The sequence below is a fragment of the Stegostoma tigrinum genome, chromosome 4 (assembly GCF_030684315.1).
Source record: "Stegostoma tigrinum isolate sSteTig4 chromosome 4, sSteTig4.hap1, whole genome shotgun sequence".
Taxonomy (NCBI): Eukaryota; Metazoa; Chordata; class Chondrichthyes; order Orectolobiformes; family Stegostomatidae; genus Stegostoma; species Stegostoma tigrinum.
Window position 1 is genome coordinate 10,221,058 of NC_081357.1, and position 23,085 is coordinate 10,244,142.

The window sequence follows — 23,085 nt, forward strand, 5'->3', positions numbered from 1 at the left end:
TTATTCCCAAACTTGGGGACATAAACAGAGTTTATGCAAACCATGCTTGGAATCTTATTTAAGGCCAACATCTCTTCCCTGTAAATCACAAACCTTTAGCCCCGTCTTACCTCCAGTTGCTGAGGCTCCAAGCCACTTCCCTCTCTGTAGCTCACCATCTCTTCTCCCTCTTTAAAACTCAACTCTTCCAGTCAAGCTGTGGTGACCTGATATCTAAGTTAGGTTTAATAACCCTCCCGAAGTGCCTTGTGGGTATCGCCCCACATCCCTTCGCCAGCTGAGGTGCTGTTTTCCTGATGAGATGTTAAAGTGAGGCCTCTCTCCCGTGAGCAGGGTGTGGAGGGGACGTGAGCGTGATCTTTGGTGTCCTGGCTAACAATCCTCCCTCAAAAGAAGCCCCACAAAGACAGATTATCACTTTGCTGCTGGTGCTCCAATGAAATCTGGATTCTTCCCTCACGCTAGGGAGACCTAGACCAGAGCCGCATCACATTTACCAGTGATTTGGTCAAGGATTGAGTGGTTAGATGTCCAATGGGGCGATAATGGTGTGGTGGAAAGACTCTAATTTAGTTTTCCAGGCCAATCTTCTGGGGGCATGTGTTCAAATCCTGCTGCAGCAGATGGTGAAATTCGCACTCAATGAAGTCTGGAAATCCCTCTTCACTCTCACCCGGTCTGACCTACATGTAACTCCAGATCCACAATAATGTGCTGACTCTTAACTGCCCCTGGGGCTATTAGGGATGGACAGTAAACACCAGTGTTACCCACATTGCACGAATGAATTTTTAAGCAAAGCAGGTTACGTGGAGATGGTGAGAGGGGAATGGAGAGGATCTAGCTGGAGTGGTGTATAAAGTTCAGGATAGCCACTTATTGGGAAATACGTGGACACATTGGAGAGAGTACAGAAGTGGTTTACAAGGATGGCTCCAGGGTTGAGGAACTTCAGGTATGAGGGCAGTTTGGAGAAGGTGGGATTGTTCTCCTTGGAGAGAAGAGGAGATTTGATCAAGGCCACAAACTCGTAAATGGGTTGGATAGAGCAGAAAGAGTGAACCCGTTCCCACATGTAAAAGGAATTTAAAAAGGAAGAGAATGAGACAGTGTGAATTCAAAGTGATGTGCAAGAGAGGTAAATGTAGACAGGGAGAGGAGAAAAAAAAGAAACATTTTTCACACACAGTGTAGTTAGGGAATGGAATGCTTTCCTGGAAATGTAGTGGAAGCAGATTCAATTCAGGCATTCAATGAGGCTCAAGATGAGAAGACTGAGAAAGAAGCAATGAGCAAGGGTATGATGGGGATTTTAATAACAAGCAGGGGATTGGCACTAAGTAACAATGCTCATTTGAAAGGGCAGTGCAGGCATCATGAGTTGTAACATACTGTGATTCTGTAATGTTTAGGGCCAAAGCTGTGGACAGGTTTCTATATCAGGATGGAAACTTTAAATCTAGGGAGTCGAAAGCACAAGTAGCAGAGTCTGAAAAAGGTGACCCCAACTGTCGAGTAAGACTTGATAATGGATTAGGATATTGGCAACAGAGTTTTGGGTCGGCTGCAGTTTAAGGTGAGCAGAGGCTGGGATGTGGCTAAGACACAGATAAAATAACAGGCCTGATCTTAACCTATGGCTATGAATGGGGAAGCAGTCTGGGGCTCCAACCTGGGCCTGTGGGTGTAACACAAAGTGGTACGTCGGTCACTGAGGCATTGTGTGGGAGGGTCTACAATAACATGAGAGGGGTTTGCCTGTTGCTCCAGACTCACTGGAGGTCTGGAATAGAACTGGAAAAGGTTTGTTATTGCCCCCAGGATCATCCCTTTGGAACAGTACTCTGAGTTTGGAAAATAGCCATTAAAAAATCTCTACAAACTGCTCATTAAACTACCTAGATAACAAAGTGTGGGGCTGGATGAACACAGCTGGCCCAACAGCATTTCAGGAGCATAAAAGCTGACGTTTCGGGCCTAGACCCTTCATCAGAGAGGGGGATGGTGAGAGGGTTCTGGAATAAATAGGGAGAGAGGGGGAGGCAGACCGAAGATGGAGAGAAAAGAAGGTAGGTGGAGAGGAGAGTATATGTGGGGAGGTAGGGAGGGGATAGGTCAGACCAGGGAGGACGGACAGGTCAAGGGGGCGGGATGAGGTTAGTAGGTAGGAAATGGAGGTGCGGCTTGAGGTGGGAGGAGGGGATAGGTGAGAGGAAGAACAGGTTGGGAGGGGGAGGGGACAAGCTGGACTGGTTTTGGGATGCACTGGGTGGGGGCGAGATTTTGAAACTTGTGAAATCCACATTGATACCATTGGGCTGCAGGGTTCCCAAGCAGAATAGGAGTTGTTACCTGTAGATTTTTAATGCTGTGCTGCAGCTTGGATTCTGTTTGGATTTAGTTTTATTTAAAGCTGTGTTTTTTTTAAACAAAATCTGCGCAGGAAATGTGACAGGTGGACTGCAACAGATGACGCTTAACAGATGGGAGAGGGACAGATGCACTGGGACAGACTGGGCCTAGAACAGGCAAAATGTCAGATAGAGCTTTACGTCAGCTAGATCCGAGCTCTCCTGTTAAAAATGTTATTAATATTTCTCCAGAAGCCGCCAGGGAAGATGGTCGGAGGGGACTACAAACTGGTCATACTGGCTTTTTAACGACTGGGCCCATACTGACCGACCAGCAAGATCTGCTGGGAGCGGGGTTGGAATGGGGAAAAGCTGGATAGTTCCATTCAAGGAGAGAACTGTGGAACTCACTCAGGCAAGGGTGGGAATTCAACAGACAACTGCTTCTTCCAGGGGAAGGGCTGGAGTTACATAGAACGTATTGTTCAGACACAGACCATTGGGTCTAATTACACATACTTATGGAAATACCTCTACAGTGGCTGCTATCCCATCACCAAGCCAGCCTTTACTTACACAAGAACAGTCCTTGACTACAGTTTGGCCTCATATGGAGTCAGGTACCAGAAGTCAGATCTCTAACTGCTTTCCCCCTGACTCCTATTTATCTGTCAGCTAGGGCTCCCTGATTGGGGCTGTTAATCTGGTCCAATCAGGGAGCCCATATTCCAAGGTCCAGCTGGCTGACCTCCATACAATTACTGCACTTACAAGCTCCACTCCAGCCCCTTCTTAAGCCACTTCCATTAACCCTCTCTGCAAATACCCTCCTCACATCCTTAACCTGCCTCCACTTCGATGGCTATGCAATTGACCGTCATCCAAACCTTCCAGTATAGGTTCCACACTGTCAAACCCCAGGAAAAGAGGCTTCTCCTGAAGTCCTACTGAATTTAGGCAAACATATAAATTAAGGCCTAGAGCAGGCCATTTGGTCCCACTGGGGCTTCTGTAACATCATGGCTGATCTGATCACTTCACATTCCCGCTTTTCACCAATGACCTTTCACCTCCTTGCTCAAGGATACATCCATTTGAAGACACTGAGGAAGAGAATTTCTCCTTGCCTATCTCTTATCTTTAAACAGTGACTGCTACTTCTTGTAACACTCAAGGAGGAAACACCCTCTCCACAACACTAGGTCAAGTTCCCTCAGAATCTTTCATGTTTTAACAAAGTCACCTCCAACTCTTCTAAACTCTCGAGGGTACAAGCTCAGCTCGTCCAACCTTCCCTCATGGCAGTCTATTCATTGCAGGCGCAAGTCTAGTGAATCTTCTCTGAACTGTTTCCAACGCAATAACATCCTTCCGAGTGCAGTGTCTAGTAATGTACACAGTCCTCTGGATGTGGTCTAACCAATACCCTGTATAAACTCACTAAATCTGTATTTAATTCCCCTCACAAATGATTGATAACATTCTGTTAGCCTTCTGAATTCCTTTTTGTACCTGCATATTAACTACTTTTGCATTTATGCACAAGATTACCCAGATCAAAGGTCAGCAGACTCTCACAATTGCAATCGTATACTTACTTCTTGATATTTCTGCCACAAAATGGAGAATTTGAAATTTTCCCACAGTACACTCCTTTTTGTCACATTTTACCCAACCACTCGTAGGGTGATCACTGCAAAGTCTTTGCAGAGATGAAATCCTGGCTTCACATTGAGAGTACTCTCTATCGTTTGTGCGACACCATCACCATGCAAAACATGGGATAGACTTCAAACAGACCTAGCAACTCAAGCCTGGGAGTCCGTGAGGTGCAGTGGGCCATCAACAGCAACAGCATTATGCTCCGGCACAGCTCGGCATATCCCAAATACATGGGAAGAATCCCTCATCCAGGCCGCTTTTACCCAGCTGATTCTTCTAGTCAGTGTGTAGATTGAAATCTCCCACGGACAATACCACATTTTTCTGATTGCTCTTATTATTTCTTCCTTTATACTCCAACTTACTATGTAGGTACTGTTAAGATTTTTTTTCATTCATTCACAGGATGAGGGTGTCGCTGCCCAGGCTAGCATTTATTGCCCATCCCTAATTGCCCAGAGGGCAGTTAAGAGTCAACTTTTTGGTCTCAAAGTGGGTAACCTCACATTTACCCTCATTATACTGCATCTGCCATGCATTTACTCATTCGCTTGGTCAGCCTGTCCCTACCATAGCACCTCTTCAACCTCCTCACAGCTCACCTTTCCACCAGCTTGGGGGGGGGGGGGGGGGGGGGGGGGTCATCGCTCCTCTTCGAAACGCAATTGAGTACGAGACCAACCTACTCAACCTGTCTTCATAACACATACCTCCATACCTGGTGTTAACCTAGTGAACCTTCTCTGGCCTGCCTCCGATGCCAGTACATCTTCCCTTTGATACGATATATTGCTGTGGGTCTTGTATTGAGGCCAGACCAGGTCAGGATGGCAGTTTCCTTCCCTAAAGGGCATTAGTGAAGCAGATGGGTTTCTCCACCAATCAACAACAGGTTCATGGTCATCATTAGCCTCATAATTCCAGGTTTCCAGTGGTCCTTACACTTCCACAAAGTGTCATCTTGTCTTGACGATTTCCCACTTCAGGTCTGATTATTTACAATCTACATGGATGAGGAAAGTACATGACACAGAAATAAGTGGGAATGCAAGTGGCAATGACAACAGATTCTGCAGAAGGATATGGTCTGATTAAGTGCGTGTGCAAAGTCTTGGCAGGTGGAATACGAAGTGGGGAAATGTGAGCATTTAGCAGGAAGAACACAGGAACTGACTGTTATTTAAAAAGGAGGAAGACTGCAGAAAGCTACACACAGAGGGATTAGGGACTCTATGAGGCACAAAACATGAGCAAAGTTCAGCAAGTAATAGGGAAAGCAAATGGAATGCTGACCTTTATTTCAAAAGGGTATAAAAATAGGAAGGTTTTGCTAAAGCCATACAAGGCACTAGTTAGACCTCAGCTGGAAATAGAGTGAACAGTTTTGAGCCCCTTATCAAAGGGAAGATATACTGGCATTGGAGGCAGGCCAGAGAAGTTTCACTAGGTTAATACCAGGTATGGAGGTATGTCTTATGAGGACAAGTTGAGTAGGTTGGTCTCGTACTCCATTGCGTTTCGAAGAGGAGCGATGGACCCCCCCCAGCTGGTGGAAAGGTGAGCTGTGAGGAGGTTGAAGAGATACTATGGTAGGGACAGGCTGACCAAGCGAGCCAGTAAATGCATGGCAGATGCAGTATAATGCGGGTAAATGTGAGGTTACCCACTTTGAGACCAAAAACAGGGAGGCAGCTTATTATTCGAATGGCTGCAAATTGAGAGAGGGGTGTGTTCAACAAGACCTGGATGTCCCCTGTTGCTGAAGGTAAGGAATTGGCTGGCACTGCAGGCAGTAAAGAAAGCAAACTGTATGTGGACCTTCACAGGAGCAGGCCATTGGTGAGGTCACACCCTGGGATATTGTGAGCAGTCTTGATCTCCTTGTCTGATGAAGGAAGTTCTTGCTACAGAGGGAGTGCTGCAAAGGTCCACCAAATTGATTCCCAGGATGGCAGAACTGACATACGAGGAGGCGGAGGGTCAGTTAGAATTGTATTCACTGGAAACAAGCCTAACAAACAGGGGTCTCATAGAAACCTCCAAGAGGATTAGGCACATTAGATGTAGGATGTTCCCGATGATAGGGGAATCCAGAAGCCAGGGTCAGAGATAAGGAATAATCCTGTTTGGGCTGAGATGAGGAGAAATGTCTCACCTAGAAAGTTTTGAGTGAGTATGATTTATTGTTCTCATACATAGAGAGCGACAGTGAAAAGTGTTGTTTTGCCTGCTATTTGGCAGATGTAGCAGATTAACATTTGGAAGGCCCATTCAAAAGCTGTTGTCGGATCTGTTTGTACGCGTATTCAAACTTTTATATCTTCCGCCTGATGGAAAAGAGTATAACCAGGGTGGGAGGCTTTCTCCGAGGCACTGGGAAGTATAGACGGAGTCAATGGACAGAAGGCTAGCTCGCAACGATGGGCTGAGCTGTGTTCACAACCCTCAGTAGTTTATTGCCGTCTCAGGGAGAGCAGTTGCTATAACCACGCTGTGATGCGCCCAGGCAGATGCTTTCCATCTGTAGGAATTAGTCAGAGTCCTTGTGCATGTGCTGAACTTCCTGAGGAGGTTGACACATTGTTGTGCTTTCTTGATCATCACATTGACATGGGGTGGGTTGGGGGGGAAACCAGGACAGATTTTTGATAATCATCGCTCCCAGGAACTTGGCACTCTTGACCATCTCCACCTCAGCACCAATGATGCCAACTGGGGTGTGCCCTCCACTTTGCGTCCTGAAGTCAATGACCAGCTCCTTCATTTCGCTGATGTTGATGGAGAGCTTGTTGTCTTTAGACCATGCTGCGAAGCATTCAGTATCATTCCTGCATTCTGCCTCATCATTGCTGGAGGTCTGACTGACAACGGTAGTTTCGTCAGCAAACTTGTAAATCGAGTTGGGGTGAGCGTATAAGGAGAAAGTGGTGGGCTTGTGGAATTCACTACCACAGAAAGTGGTTGAGGTCAAGAAGAAAAGCAGATATAGCTCTCGTGGCTAAAGGATCAAGGGAAATGGGAGGTGGAGGGGGTGGGATTAGAGTACGGAGCTCGGTAGTGATTGGAGGATCCGGCTTGAGTGGCCCATTCCTGCTCTGACATTTATCTGAAGCATACCAAATGCTTAGGGGACTCGGCAGGGTCGTTGTAGAGAGCTTGCTTCCCCTTTTGGGACAGCCTAGGACCAGAGGGAGTAGTCTCAGAATAAAGGGTCATAAATTTAAGACAGAGATGAGCGGGAATTTTTCTCTACCCCAGAGGGTGGTTGTGGTTGGATGTAATCAGGAAGGGAATCGAGGGCTATGGGGAAGAGGGCAGGAAAATGATTGGTGGAGCGATGGGCTAATTGGCCGATTCCACTCCTGCACCTTATGGTTCTCCAGCTGAGCAAAATAAGGCAACTTCAAACTGCCCTGTGGCCAACCCCAAGTATTGGTAACTACGTTGGCAGCGTTTCCTTTGACCCACTGACAGATTCCGGTGTTGCTGTTCAATCAGTCCCTTCTTCTGGCTGTCAACTACATTCATGACACCTTCCACAACGACTGTTTGAACCAATGTACTACATTGTACTGTATCTGTCAGACATAGCACTCTGGGATCTGGAACAGAGTAACCAACAGTACTATACGCCAAGTGAACAGCTTGGTGTCGAGAGTCTCTTTTGACTGCGTCAAGACTTCACTGCAGCTACATTCAACATCAAATCACCCAGAATTACACAGTGGAGATCCCAGAGCTAGGGAAGCCTGGGGAACTTGTGGGGGGAGCCACAGAGCTGGGGAGAGGGCATGGACCGAGGGGAACGGTGTGGGAACCACAGAGCTGGGGAGGGAGTGTGGCTCTCAGTGGGGGGGGGGGGGGGGGGGTGAGCCACCGAGCTATGGAAGGGGTGTGGCTCTAGGGCGGATTGGATAGGGAGGTGGAGGGATGAGAACAGGAGGAAGGCATCATCTCATTTACCAGGATAGCTGTAGGGATAAAGGAACTTCAGTTAGGAGGATAGATTGAAGAGGTTGGGACAGTCCTCCCTGGAGGCAAGTGTCGATAAAAAAAATCTGATAGAGGTTTTCAAAAGCATGGACTGGTTGGATAGACCAGTCAGGGAGAAACTGTTTCTAGCTGTAAAAGGAACACGAGCAAGGAGGCATAAGATTGAAAAGATGTACAAATGAAGCAAAGACAATGTGTGAAAAAACTATTTCACCGCGTGAGTAGTTAGGGTATGGAATGCACTGCCTGGAAATGTGACAGGGCTGGGTTAAATCGAGGCAGCCAGGAGGGTATTCGACAGTTACTTGCACAGAAACGGCGCAGATGACTGTAGGGAAGATGCAGGAGACTGGCATTAGATAACAGAGCCGAACCCAATCGCAGAGTTGGTGCAGGCACAATAGGCCGAATAGCACTCCTTCTGCATTGTAACAATGCTATAGCCATCGACCAATCAGATTGAGCGGCAGGAGTCCAGTCACAGCAGCAGTGGGGGTTGCTGGGGTGAGGGGCAGCGGGCATTATTGGGGCTGCATTGTAGTGAGGCTGGCAGAGATAGAACAGAGAACAATACAGCGCAGAACAGGCCCTTCGGCCCTCGATCTTGCGTCGACCTGTGAACTAATCTAAGCCCCTTCCCCTACACTATCCCATCATCATCCATCTGCTTATCCAAGGACTGTTTAAATGCCCCTAATGTGGCTGAGTTAACTACATTGGCAGGCAGGGCGTTCCATGCCCTCACCACTCTCTGGGTAAAGAACCTGCCTCTGACATCTGTCTTATATCTATCACCCCTCAATTTGTAGCTATGCCCCCTCGTACAAGCTGAAGTCATCATCCTCGGAAAAAGACTCACTGTCCACCCTATCTAATCCTTTACTCATCTTGTATGTCTCTATTAAATCCCCTCTAAGCTGCCTTCTGTCCAATGAGAACAGATCCAAGTCCCTCAGCCTTTCTTCATATGGCCTTCGCTCCAGACCAGGCAACATCCTGGTAAGTCTCCTCTGCACCTTTTCCAATACTCCCACATCCATCCTGTAATGGGGCAACCAGAACTGCACGCAATATTCCAAGCGAGGCCGCACTAGCGTTTTGTACAGTTGCGGCATGACATCACGGCTCTGGAACTCCCTCTACCAATAAAACCTAACACACCGTAAGCCTTATTAACGGCAATATCAACCTGGGTGGCAACTTTCAGGGATCTATGTACATGGACACCAAGATCCCTCTGCACATCCACACTATCAAGAATCTTTCTATTGACCCAGTGTTCTGCCTTCCTATTATTCTTCCCAAAGTGAATCACATCACATTTATCCGTATTAAACTCCATTTACCACCTTTCGGCCCAATTCTGCAGTTTATCCAAGTCTCCCTGCAACCTGCAACATTCTTCCACACTGTCCACCACAGATGGTAGGAAATGCTGGCGGTCACATGCCCTTTATACCTTGCTATAAAAAACATGGCTTAGTAGGTCAACTGTACCTTCCTCCCAAGTCCAAAGATTGTGGGCCCATGTCCCACTCCTCCCACGAACACAGTAACTGTGGTCGATAGTACAATACCCAAGGGAGTGCCAATCTGGGGGAGGGGGGAGGGTTTGTTAACTGGAAGCTGGTTTGTGATGCAGATCGATGCCAACGGTGTGGATTCCAAATCCCCTCACCAGCTGAGGTTACTGAGAATGACTCTCCTTCTCGATCTCTTCACTCGCCTGAGGAGTGGGGACCCTCAGGTTAAAACACCTCCCATATGAGACTGCGATCCTCTGGGACTATTACTGTAGCACCCGTTGAATTCCAAGATACCTGCGTGACAGGGAAAGAGGCTGCGCTCGGAGAGGTGGTGCGGTGGGAGTCGGGGATGCTGATGCTGTGAGCAGGATCTTTGTAGCAGTAAGCGGATTCTGTAAGGGGACTGGAACAGCAGGATTCACTGTAGCAGCTCAGGCTAATTATATCTCCATGCCGCAGGGTTCCTGCTGAAAGACAGCAGTCTTCCAGACCCAGCAACCACATCAATAATAGAGTGGACCATACACTGCTCGATCCACTGTAGAATAATCCTCACCGCAAGAAAGAACCTGCATTTCTGTAGCATCTTTCGTGTCCTTGGGCATCCTAAAACAATTTAGCGTCAATTCAGCCTGCTCTGTGGTGACCAAATTGTACACAGCTAAGTCGCACAAAAGCAGCCATCACAGCCAGATGGTCTATTTCTGAAAGTCTCCCTCTCTCCTTCAGAATACAGTTAGCCAATCTTCCACATTGCTCAGACAAGGTTCTGATTCAGGGTCTCATCCAGAAACTGCTATCTGAAAGCACAGCACTCTGCTGGAGCAACACCCCAGGTTGGCCTACTTATAAAGGTAGAGGTAGGCTTCTGATGAAGGGTCTAGGCCCGAAACATCAGCTTTTGTGCTCCTGAGATGCTGCTGGGCCTGCTGTGTTCATCCAGCCCCACACTTTGTTATCTCCCAACCGAAAGAACAATTTGTTTACGCAGTTGGGTGGAGCCAAGCGGAATCAGATCAGTTAAAATCCTACACAGTGCAGAAGCAAGGTTCGACGGCATGAGTGACATGCTCCTGTCCCTACTTTGTTCACCCTCAGACAGACTTGAACCTTTGCAGTGAGCCACATGTGATGTGGATGCAGGGAAGTTCAGAAGCACCAGTTCAAGAACGAGAGTGCAGACTCCAAGCTTCAGGTCAAGTCACGGGATCTTTCTAATGCACCCGAGAGCGGGTCTCAAGTTAACGTCTCATTTGAAGAGGCTGCACCTCTGACACTGCAGCAGTCCTTCACTGTCATAGACAGAGTCATAGAGGTCTACAGCACAGAAAGACTCTTCAGCACATCAAGTCTGGGCTGGTCAAAAACAGCCCAGGAATTATTTCTAATCCCATTTCCCAGCACTCGGTCCATAGCCTTTTCGGCCTTGGTCTCACAAGCATACATCTAAACACTTCCTCAATGTAACGAGGGCTTCTGTGTCTCCCAACCTTACGGGCAGTGACTTCCTGATTCCCACCACCCTCTGGGTGAAAAACCTTCTCCTCTAAACCACCTGCCCCTTACCGTAAACCTACTCCCTGTGGTTATTGATCCCTCCAAAAGGAAAAAAAATTCTTACTGTCGAAGGTGAGAGGAGAGAGATTGAAAAGGGACCTGAGGGGTGACATTTCTGCGCAGAGGGTGGATCGTGTATGGAATGAGCTGCCAGAGGAGGTGGTGGAGGCTGGTACAGTTACAACATTTAAAAGGCATCTGGATGGGTACATGAATAGGAAGGGTTTTGGGAATATGTGCCAAATGCTGGCAGATGGGGCTAGATTAATTTAGGAAATCTGGTCAGCGCATGGGATGGACCGGAGGGTCTGTTTCTGTGCTATGCAGCTTTGTGTGTACCTTTGTCTACATCCCTCAATTTTATACATCTCTCCTCTGCTCAAAGGAAAACAATCCCAATCTGTCCCCAGATTCCAAACTCTACAGAACAGGCAATACACTGGTATCCGCAAAACCAGCAATGACATTTGCACAGCAGCTTCTAAGCCCAAAATGTTCTTCAGCGTCAACTGGAAACAACTCAAGCCTGGCACTTGCACATTTCTGACATCGATCCAAGACGATCTTAAACAAAACTGGCCATGTTTACAGCTTCGTGGACCACCCTTTAAACCAACAACAGATCAAAATGCAGTGCAGGTACTAAGAAAAAGAAAGCACCTCCGCATTTTACTAGCACCCGTTTTCCTGCCTTGCCCATGTTAGCTTTGGGTAATGCTGCAACCCCATTCTGCAGCCCATACCATCCTCTTCCTCATGCCTCCCAGGGCCGAGCAGCATCGGAGGTAAAAAGGGACTGGAACTGATGAAACGCAATCTTGCACCAAGCATCAAGCAGACGTAGGGCACACAAGCTGCATGTTTATGAGGCTGTAGAATACCCAAATCAAGTTAGTGGAGCCCAGATCAGAACATTTGGAAAATTACAGCACAGGAGCAGGCCCTTCGGCCCTCCAAGCCTGCACTGACATGCTGCTCCTCACAACTAAAACTCCCCTCCCCTCTATTCCCATCCTATTTGTCAAGGCTCCCTTTAAAAGTCATATTGTATCTGCTCCCACTACCTCCCTCGACTGCGAGTTCCAGGCACCCACCACCCTGTGTGTAAAAAAAACTTGCCTCGTACATCACCTTTAACCCTTGCCCCTCGCACCTTAAACCCATGGCCCCTAGTCACTGGCGCTATTTAAAAGCAGCTTGGGTAATTGGGCAAGAACAGATAGCAGATAAACAGCCATGAAACTGAAGGAAGGAATTCAGGGGACAGGGAATAGGAGAGTGGGGTGGGGGAGTGGGTGAATCTTGTCCAAGATTTCCCAGCAGTAAATCCCTCCCATCCCCTGAGAGCAGGCAGAGACTGGCAGTGACCATTGTGTTACAGATACAGCTGTTTGCCATTCCAATTCCAAAACATATCGATCCCATGATCCTGACCAAGTAAATATTTAATAGACACTTTTAGTTAATCAGCCTCTAGCACACACAATTTTTTTCTACGTTACCAACCTTCCTGGATGAAAGCTTTCATTCTGATATCGCATTTGCTCTCTCACAGTAGCAAAGGCAGAGGTTATTTTCCCCAGAGTGCCCCACTCAGTTTTTGCAGCTCAGAGCCAACCACGTCGCTATGGGCCTGGAGTTACGTGTGTATAAGGACGGCACGTTTCCATTCCCAAGAGGACACTATGAACCTTTTTTTGTTTGAAAACAAAAATCTGACAACAAATCTGGTAGTTTCTTGGCTGCTGTGAGAGTTACAAGCTTCTTCGACCACATTTATTAATCAGTTCAAATATCCCCCAGCTGACGAGACTTAACTCATGGTGCCAGGTTCATTAGTTGGGGCCCGAGATTATTTATCCAGCAACATAACTACTGCATTACCGTGACCCAATTATCCGCAGAACTGAGTCTGTTAAACTGTAGTTTCAGAAGGTTGGGTCTTACGGATCTTACTGTATAACTGGGATACAAGCGATTTGAGAGAGCGGGGGTAAGAGAGCACAAGGAAGAGAGAGAGAGATACAGACAGAGTGTGAGAAACGCAGAGACAGAGAGGTACAGATAATGTGTGAGTGATACACACAGAGAGAGACTTACACAGATATAAAAAGCGAAAAGGGACATACAGGCAGCGACATGCCCATACCAGACAGAACGAATGAGATCTCTCACACACACACAGATACAGACAGACAGTCATAGAGAAGAGACACTGTGAGACAGTGAGGCACACAGTGAGCAGAGATACAGGGAGACATACAGACAGAGACACATGCTCACATACATACAGGGACTGTGGTCCTATGTGTCTGAGTCTTTCTTGCTGAAAGCGGTCCGAGATACAGCCTCCAATGAGGAGCTTGCTCCTGTTTTCTTTTGTCCAAATATGGAGGGTTCAGATCTGCTGCTAGGGGATGAAGAATTCTGAAAAGCTCACAACTGAAATACGTCCTTTACCTGAACCATCTCGTGCCTTTTAATCAGGCGGAATTTGCAGAGGTAGAGTCTTCAAGGCACCGAGTCAGAGGTTCACTAAGACAGGGCACGAGGGCCAGATCCCGACTGAAATTAAATTAGCTGATCCTCTGGGGCGTCCCTCACAAGTTACCGGGGAGCTCCACTGTTAGCCTGGGCCTGTCCCTTTAAACCCTGCTACTCGATATCCCACCACCCAAATCCAGGGGACTTTGGGGGAGGAGTAAACGATGCAGGAAGCCTGGAATTATTTACGGGTTTCAGCCTCCTGTTCAAGTGACATGCTCTCCTCTTAAAGGCTGAGGAGAAATCTAAAGGATCACTTGATGTCTGCCACAAAGTGCAGCACGTGGCTAAAGGCAGGGGCTGGGGGCAGTGGCGGTATTAGGGGAAAGAGGCAATTTCTAGTGTCTTCCCCCATCCCCATGAGGATTGGCAGGGCCTGGGATCCATATCACACCAAATACTCTCAGTTCACTATCTGCCTGGGAGGATACAACTAATTGTCTTCAATGTGGAACCTTCTGCCTCTGAAGGCTTCAGTGATACTAATTATCAGCTTCGTTATGACAGCTAACATGGAGAGCACCATATAGAAAATCCTCTGCTGCCACTTCAGCATCTATGGGCAGAAGATGTTCATAGAACCCCTAGTGTGGAAACAGGCCCTTCGGCCCAACAAGCCCACGCCGACCCTCACAGCATCCCACCCAGACCCGTCCCCCTATAACCTACCTAATCATACAACCCTGAACACTACGGGCAATTTAGCATGGCCCATCCACCTTGTCTGCACATCTTCGGACTGTAGGAGGAAACCCACACAGACACGGGGAGAACGTGCAAACTCCGCACAGATAGCCACCCGAGGGTGGAATTGAACCTGGTGCTGTGATGCAGCAGTGCTAAACATTGGGCCACTGTGCCGTCCCAAAGAGATAACACAGTGTGGAGCTGGAGGAACACAGCAGGCCAGGCAGCGTCAGAGGAGCAGGAAAGCTGACGTTTCAGGTCAGGACCCTTCTTCAAAAAAGGATTTCAGGTTTCCAGCATTCAGAGCATTTTATTTTTACTTTAAAAAAGTAAGAACATTTAGAAAAACTGACAAAAAGACCCTACATCTGTTTATACAGGTCCCTCACACAGCACCTTCCGAACCCACGACCACTTCCTTCTTGACAGACAAGAACAGCAGAAACCAGATGGAAATACAAGCACTTGCAAATTTTCTTCCAAGGCGTTTGTGACGAGGCAATATACCACCACTTCCACTGTTGCCGGGTTAAAATCCCTGAATTCTCTTAAGAGCGTTGTGGGACTAACTACCACACATGAACCACAGCAGTTCACAAAGGCAGCTCACCCCCACCTTCTCAAGGGGCAACCAGGGACAAGCAGCAAACACTGGGCCAGCCCGTGACGGAATGTATGAAATCATGCCCTTTTGCTGATCATCCCCATGCAAGAGAACGTGTATTTAATTGTCTTTTCCTTAGCTTGTGCAAGTGAGACTGCCAAACCTCTGCGACACCGTCTTATTTACAATTCCTATCATTATTGCTTCAGGCCTCACCAAGTCAGTTCCAGTAGGCTTTGTTCTCTAAACAAGGTTATCGAAGCACTTAGTTTTTATAGTCTGGCCTGTTTTGGAAGAAACAGTTGTACCAATTCTTCCGTGAAATTTAAACATTTAGATTTGCACCCTGCCATTGTAGGAAATAGAACATGTGTTCCTTGCACAGAAACAAAATGGGCCGAATGGCCTCTTTATGGTCTGTGGCTAGTCTAGGATTATTCTCAACCCTGACACCACTAGTCTAGTTGTAAACCATGCCAATGGAGCACAGCTTGACCGAGTCAGTCCCTCATCACTATTCCCGTTGCTAACAATCTTCATTTACAGCTGTTTCACCTACAGCTATTACAAGTCCAGATTCCAACACAGTTCCCTGCACAGACATTGCCAACCCTCTGCAAAACCAAAATCCTGTAACAATGTCTTCTATGCTTTTGGTGATAAATCTTTTTGCTCACTCATTACTGACTCTCGCAAAGAATTTGCTCCTGCTCTCTATAATCAAACATTCCTCCTTACTCAGAGGGAACAAATATCACACTGGTGCATTTGAAATTCTCCTGCATACTGATGTCGATGTTCATATTTTGAAAGCTTCCCCCACACCCCTGCCCCACTGCCTCTCTTCTCTTTTAGCTGTGACACATTTCCAGAAGGACAAAGTCATAGAGGGCTATAGCACAGAATAAAGTCCCTTCAGCCCGTAGCGTCCAAACTGATCAAAAACTACTACCTAACCACTCTCTTCCCAGTATCCAGCACTTGGCCCACAGCCTTGGGCATCACAAGTGTACGTCTAAATATCATAGAATCCCTACAGCATGGAAACAGGCCCTTCGGCCCAACAAGCCCACACTGACCTTCAGAGCATCCCACCCAGACCCGTCCCCCTATAACCCACCTAATCCACACACCCCTGAACACTACGGGCAATTTAGCATGGCTAATCCACCTAACCTGCACGTCTTTGGACTGTGGGAGGAAACCGGAGCAAACCCACGCAGACACGGGGAGAATGTGCAAACTCCACACAGACAGTTACCCGAGGGTGGAATCGAACCTGGGTCCCTGGCGCTGTGAGGCTGCAGTGTTAACCACTGAGTCACTGTGCCGCCCCAAATACGTCTTAAATATTATAGAGTTTCTGCCTCTACCATCCTTCCAGGTACAGAGTTCCAGTAAAAGCAGAGTTACTGTTTCTTCAGTGTTCTCAAGAAGATTTACTGGGCTCAAACATTAATGTTGCTTTTCCTCAACCGATGCTGCCAGACCCGCTGAGTTTCTTCAGCAATTTCTGTTTTTGATTTCCAGCATCCACATTTTTTTTGCCCGGTCTGTCCAATCTCTCTTCACGAGTGAAACTCTCCATCCCAAGCAACATCCTGGTGAATCTCCTCTGCATCCCCTCCTGTGCTGTCACTTCCCTTCGATAATGTGGATTCCAGAATTTCACATAATACTCTAGCTGTGACCCAACCAACATTTCATGCAGCTCCAGCCAAACCACCCTGTTTTTAAATTCTTATGCCTCCTCTAATAAAAGCAGCGTAGAATTGAAAAGCTGAGAAGTTACAGACAATCATACTCAGAGTACCCCTGGTACCCCAGCTTCTGGTGTCTGCATACTAATAAGGGTCTAAAGGCACCAGCAAAAAGACAGAGATTCGTAGAGTCATACAGCATGAAAACAGTTGTCCATGCCAACTATATTACCAAACTAAAACTAGCCCCATTTGCACTTGGCCCATATCCCTCCAAACCTTTCCTATTCATGAATGTATCCAAACATATTTTAAATGTTTTAACTGTACCTGCAAACTTGCTCTGGCATTCCACACACAACCCACTTTGTGTAAAAAAAAAAGTTGCCCATCATGTCCTTTTTAGGGTCATAGAGACACACAGCGTGGAAGCAGACCCTTCAGCCCAACACGTCCAGATATCCTAAATAAATTGAGTCCTATTTCCAGCATTTGGCCCATATGCCTCTAAACCGTTCCTGTTCATCCACCCATCCAAATGCCTTTTAAATGTGGTAACTGTACTCCACACTACCTCTGGCAGCTCTTTCCATACGCACACCACCCTCTGTGTGAAAAAACTGCCCCTTAGGTACCTTTCCCCTCTCACCTTAAACCCGTGCCCTCTAGCTTTGGACTCCCCTACGCTGTGGAAGAGATTTGACTACTCACCTTATCCAGGCCCCTCATGATTTTATAAACCATTATAAAAATGGTTCCGACATTTTAAAATCTTGTCTCCTCTTACCTTAAAAATACACCCCCAAGTTTTGAACTATCCCACCCCAGGGAAAAGATCTTATCTGTCCCCTTCATGATTTTATAAACCTCAATAACAATCACTTCTCAACCTCCTACGCTCCAATGAAAACAGTCTCACCCTTTCCAGTCTTTTATACCTCAAATCCTCTATTCCCAGCAACATCCTGGTAAAGCTTTCCTGAACCCCTTCCTATAACAGGGCAGCCAGAACTGGACACCATACTCCAGAAGAGGCCTCGCCAACGTCCTGCACGATCTCAACATGACATCCCAGCCTCTACGCTCAAAGGTCTGAGCAATGAAGGCAAATGTGCTAAAGCCTTCTTAGTCTCCCTGTCTACCTGTGATGCAAAGTTTGAAGAATTATGTCCCTGAATCCCCGTTCTACCGCTAATTGCGCAAGTTCTGTCCTTGTTTGTATTTCCAAAATGCAAGTGCAAACCCTCACATTTATCCAAATTACACCCCACCTACCACACCTCAGCCCACTGACCCAATGATCAAGATGTCTTTGTCATATTTGATAACCTTCTTCACTGTCCACTATACCAACAATTTAGTATCATCTGCTGACTTACTAACTATGCCTCCCACATTCTCATGCAAATTGTTTATACAAATGATGAGAAGCGAGGTTGGATAGACACAAGGGTGACAGTAGAGCCGAGAAGCTGAGGAAAGGCTAAGGTGGCTCAGATTCTTCTATTTTCTGGACAGAAGGGCCACAACTGACATGATACAGCTTTTTGTTCAGATCACAAGAGGGTCTGATATGGTACACATGAAGAGGAGATTTCTGTTCATGTAGAGATGCTGAACCAGAGGGCATTTATATAAAAAAAATCACTGTTAAACCCAAGAGGAAATTCAGGAGAAATACTCGATTCAGTTATGAAGGACAGTCATATTGGATTCAGAGATGTTAATTCTGTCTCTATCTAATAGATATTGCCACACCTGCTGAGTTTCTCCAGCATTTTTTGCTTTTATCCCAAGAGAGACTTTACTCCGACAGAGGTGAGAATGTGGGAGTCAACAAGACCGTAAGATGTAGGAACAAAATTAGGTCATTCAGTCCATCAAGTCTACTCTGCCATTCGATCAAGGCTGTGTTTCTCAACCAATTCTCTTGCCTTCTCCCCCATCACCCTTGATCCCCTTACAAACTAAGACTGAGATGGATAGGTTCATAAATACTTTCAATGATTTAGCCTCCACATTCCTCCATAGCAATGAGCTGTACAGATTATTTCCTCATCTCAGTTCTGTAGAGGTCGTCCCTGCACCCTGATGCTGTGCCCTTAGGTTCTAGTCTCTCCTAATAGTGGAAACATCCTTTCCATGTCCACTCTATTAAGGCCTCTCAGTATTCTGTAAGTTTCAATCAGATCCCCCTCCTCCTTCTAAAGTCCATTGAGTACAGACCCAGAGTTCTCAGCTGCTCCTCATACGACAAGCTCTTCATCCCCTGGATCATTCTTTCAAATCCCATAAGATCTTCTCCAACACCAGGACATCCTTCCTTAGATACAAGGCCCAATACTGCTTAATATTCCAAATGTGGCCTGACCAGTCTTGTACTGCTGAGGCTATACATTTCTTGTACTCTAGCCCTCTTGAAATTAATGCTTACATTGCATTGGCCTTCCTAACTAATAAATGAACCTGTGTGTTAACTTTAATAGAATCCTCAGCTAAGACTCAGTTCCCTTTTGCTTCAGATTTCCCATTTAGAAAACAGTCTGCACCTCTATTTCTCCTACTAAAGTGCATAATTCACGCTTTCCCACATTGTACTCCATCTGCCACTTCTTTGCCCACTCTCCTCATGTGTCCGAGTCCTTCTGCAGCCTCCCCACTTCCTCAAATTGTACCTGTCCCTCCACCTATCCTTGTGCCTTCTGCAAACTTAGCAACAATGCCCTCAGCTCCTTTGTCCAGATTGTTAATGTATAACGTGAATAGCTGTGGTCCCAACACGAACCTCTATGCAACTCCACTAGTCACCAGTTGCCATTCTGAGAAAATAACCCTTTATCCCCACTCTCTGTCCATACCAGTACCTTGCCCCTAACACCATGGGCTCTTATCTTATTTAGCAGCCTGCTATGTGGCACCTTGTCAGAGGCCTTCTGGAAATCCAAATAGATCACATCCACTGGCTCTCCTTTGTCTAACTTGCTCGTTACCTCCACAAAAGATTCTAACAGATTTGTCAGACATGACCTCCCTTTGACAAAGCTGTGCTGACTCAACCCTCTGCACTCTCAAGCCTTATTGTGGATTCTATCAACAACAGAGGTCAGACTAAGAAGCCTAGCATTTCCTTCTTCTACCTCCCTTCTCAAACAGATTTTTCCAGTCCTGTGGGACCCTTCCTGACTCCAGTGATCCCTAAATAAAAAAAGTTGCCACCAACACCTCCATGATCCCCTCAGCTATCTCCTTCAGAACGGTGGGCTGGGTTATTTATTTATTTATCTATCCACTTTCAGCTTCTCCCAGCACCTTCCCCTTAGTTATCTCCACTATCTCACGCTTGTCCCTGACACTCAAAGTTCTGATATGCGGCTGGTATCTTCCACTTGTGGAAACTGATGAAAGTGCCAATCAGTTCCCCTGCCATTTTGTCATTTTCCAGGGGTTGAATATTCACTCTTGCCTTTCTCAGCTCGAAAAAAGTACTAATTCTTTTAGATTGCCAGGTAGCTTACTCGCTAACTCCATCTTCTCTATTCATGTCGCTTTTGAAAAGTTGCCTTCTGCTGGTTTTTAAAACCCGTTTCCCAAAGCTTCTGGCTTCCCACTAACCTTCACTACGTTATAAGCTTTCTGTTTCGCTTCTCTGCTGCCCGTGGGTGCCTCATCCTCCTCCCTGCCACCCCCACCCCCCGTTAGTATGTCTCATCTTCCTTGGGGATAAATTTTTGGCGCACCGCCTAGATTACCCCCAGAAACTCCTGCCATCGCTGTTTCACTGTCTTCCTCCCATTGCTATGACGAGCAGTAGCTGAGACACATAGTTCTGATGTATTTAAAAAGGAGAAACTGGATAGACAGGAGGGATAAGCCGTCCAGAGTTTGATGGAGGGTGGGGCAGTTACTGTGGGGCCTAAACACCAGCTGAAGGGCTTGCTTCTGGGCTCTACATTTAATGATATTCTACTCAGCTGGAGAAAGACAAGTTCTGAAGCACTGCTTGTCTTCACATGTTCTCTGGCAATCTTACTGCCCCCAACTCTCTCGGGCACCAGACCATAGCATCTTGTCCTGTGCCATGAACAGCTCACCACATTATGAACATGTCGGCAGGCTCAGGAACGGCGTATCGTTCCTTCTCATGTGAAAAACAAATGCAAGTTCTATTCCGAGAGCTGGTATTGCTATAGCAACAAGTTCCGCAGTTGTGCAACTGAGTGAAGGGCAGGAAGGGAAGGGAAGTTGTTCCTTTGCACCTCATACCAAGAAGTTATTTGTATTCATAGCTGCTCCTCGGTATCCACCTCCCCTACGTTCACCGCCTGCCTCCCAGCAACTTCCCCACGGACCCTCGAAGCTCTCACTCCAGCTGCGGTTGTAGAACAACAGGCCATTCAGCCCATCACCGGTTCTAGCTCTTTGAAATAATGGAATAGCATAGGTTAGATGGGCTTCAGTTGGGTTTCACAGGTCGGCGCAACATTGAGGGCCGAGGGGCCTGTACTGCGCCGTAATGTCCTATGTTCCAGTCTCTCACTCTTCCTTACATTTTCCTGCAACTTTACCCCTTTAAATGACATCAATCCTGAACCCTCCTACCCCTTTAGAGGCTGCACAACCCTTCCCCCACCCTCTCTCTGAGAAGTGAGCCTGAGCCCATCTTGTGCCCATCTCAACCCCTCCTCGCCATCTTCCTCGACTCAGCTACCTCACCCAGCCTCCTCTCAAGGCAGCCACCCTCACCCTATTTCTTCAGCTCTACCACACCCTCCCCAACATCCCCTTCCACTTAGGCTCTGTGGGGCAGACACATTCATTCACACAGAGAGGAACCCTCCTTAAAGTCAAGCGCATCAGAGAAAAAATATTCTGTCTCGTCACTCAACTAGATCCCGTTTCTGAATATTTAACTGACATGAAGAGTCAGGAAGCGGGGCAGGGAAGGCTTGGGAATGCTGGAAGGGGTAGTGGGAGTGAGTCAGTAAAATCCAGTACCACTGTAAATGTCTCTGATATGACAGAAGCAGCTCCATGATGGCTTCAGTATTTTAGAAGGCAAAAAAAATGTTTTTTTATAAACCATGGCAGAATGACTGGAACATCAGCAGAGGAACCAGGGTTTTTGGGGGGGGTGGGGGAGAGAGAAAACCTCATCCACCAGGCAATGGGTGAAACACTGTACATTTCCTCACAAAAATCATTGACATCACCTGTTTTACAAAAAAAAAGCAAACTGACTGGAGTTATTTGAAGATAAATCAGAGGAAAAGAAGCCCCAGGCAAAGAGCCACTGCATACTTTCATACATATTCAGATCAATGAGACAGCACAACAACTTTGTTCAGATGTATTTCTGCGATCCTACCCACCAGGAATCATAACATGAAGCAGAGACACAGGAACAGAGAGGGAGAGGGAGAGGGAGAGAGCACAAGAGGAAGGATTTCTTATGGGAAAGAAAACGTGTATAATCAGAGAGAACAATACACATAGGACACAAACATTTAAATTGAAGGATAACATACAGGGTTCATCTACTTTAGAGTGAATTATATCAGAATTAATACATTAGTGAGTGTTCCAAGTATATGACATATATGAGTTCATACATATAGGCTATATAGATTTCATTCACAGAAAGACATATATAGAGTACATACACATTAGAGACATATAGAATGCTTACATATCAGTTTATACACATACAGAGTTATGTACCTGAGAAAGACACACAGAGTTTAGGCAAGTACATACATCATAGAGAGATGTATATAGAGTTAATGCATGAGAGAGATAATAAACAGGACATATACATTAGAGAGACAACCCACAGGGGACAGACTGAGGTTGAGGGGGTGGGTGACGGGGGACAAGTTAGACAGAGTTAGACCAGCTCTGTTATGAGTTGAAGTTGCCCCCGTCCTGTGGATTTAAAGGGCCCTTACCCAGTCCTGGGATGAAGGTGTTGAGGAAGAGGCAGAAGACAGCCAGAGGGAAAGGCATGTAAGGGATGGCTGCTCTCAGGCAACTCTTCTTCTCCCGAACCTGGATGACCACCCCGCGGCTAGAAGGCATGGCCGTAACATTGACCGGCTCGTCCATAGCGAGTGTTCGAGCCCCGAGCAGAGACAGAGAGGCACAAACGGAGACACAGCCCGTGTTCACTCAAACACAACCAGGACCCGCTGCTCTACTGCCGCCACCGCGGGCGGAGCGATCACACGAATGAATGGGACTGCGTTAAAGGGACAGGGACCGGATTAAAGGGACAGGCACCGGGTGAAAGCGACAGGCACTGGGTTAAAGGGACAGGCACCGGGTTAAAGCGACAGGTAATGGGTTAAGGGGACAGGGACCGGGTTAAAGCGACAGGTAATGGGTTAAAGGACAGGCACTGGGTTAAAGGGACAGGGTCTGGATTTAAAGAACAAAAACAGGAGTTGCTGGAAAAACTCAGCAGG

At 46.9% G+C, this 23,085-nt stretch overlaps 1 protein-coding gene across 2 annotated transcripts in view; it reads right to left on the minus strand.

The window, feature by feature from the left end:
* Window positions 1–22,812, minus strand: part of stum (stum, mechanosensory transduction mediator homolog) — a 45,680-nt gene extending 22,868 nt beyond the window's left edge. For both annotated transcript variants that reach the window (XM_048531187.2, XM_059645158.1), the window contains exon 1: window positions 22,570–22,812. In XM_048531187.2, coding sequence (XP_048387144.1) covers window positions 22,570–22,726 — 157 coding nt within the window. In that variant the 5' untranslated portion in view covers window positions 22,727–22,812. The remainder of the gene's footprint in view (window positions 1–22,569) is intronic.
* Between the last annotated feature and the right edge of the window lie 273 nt (window positions 22,813–23,085).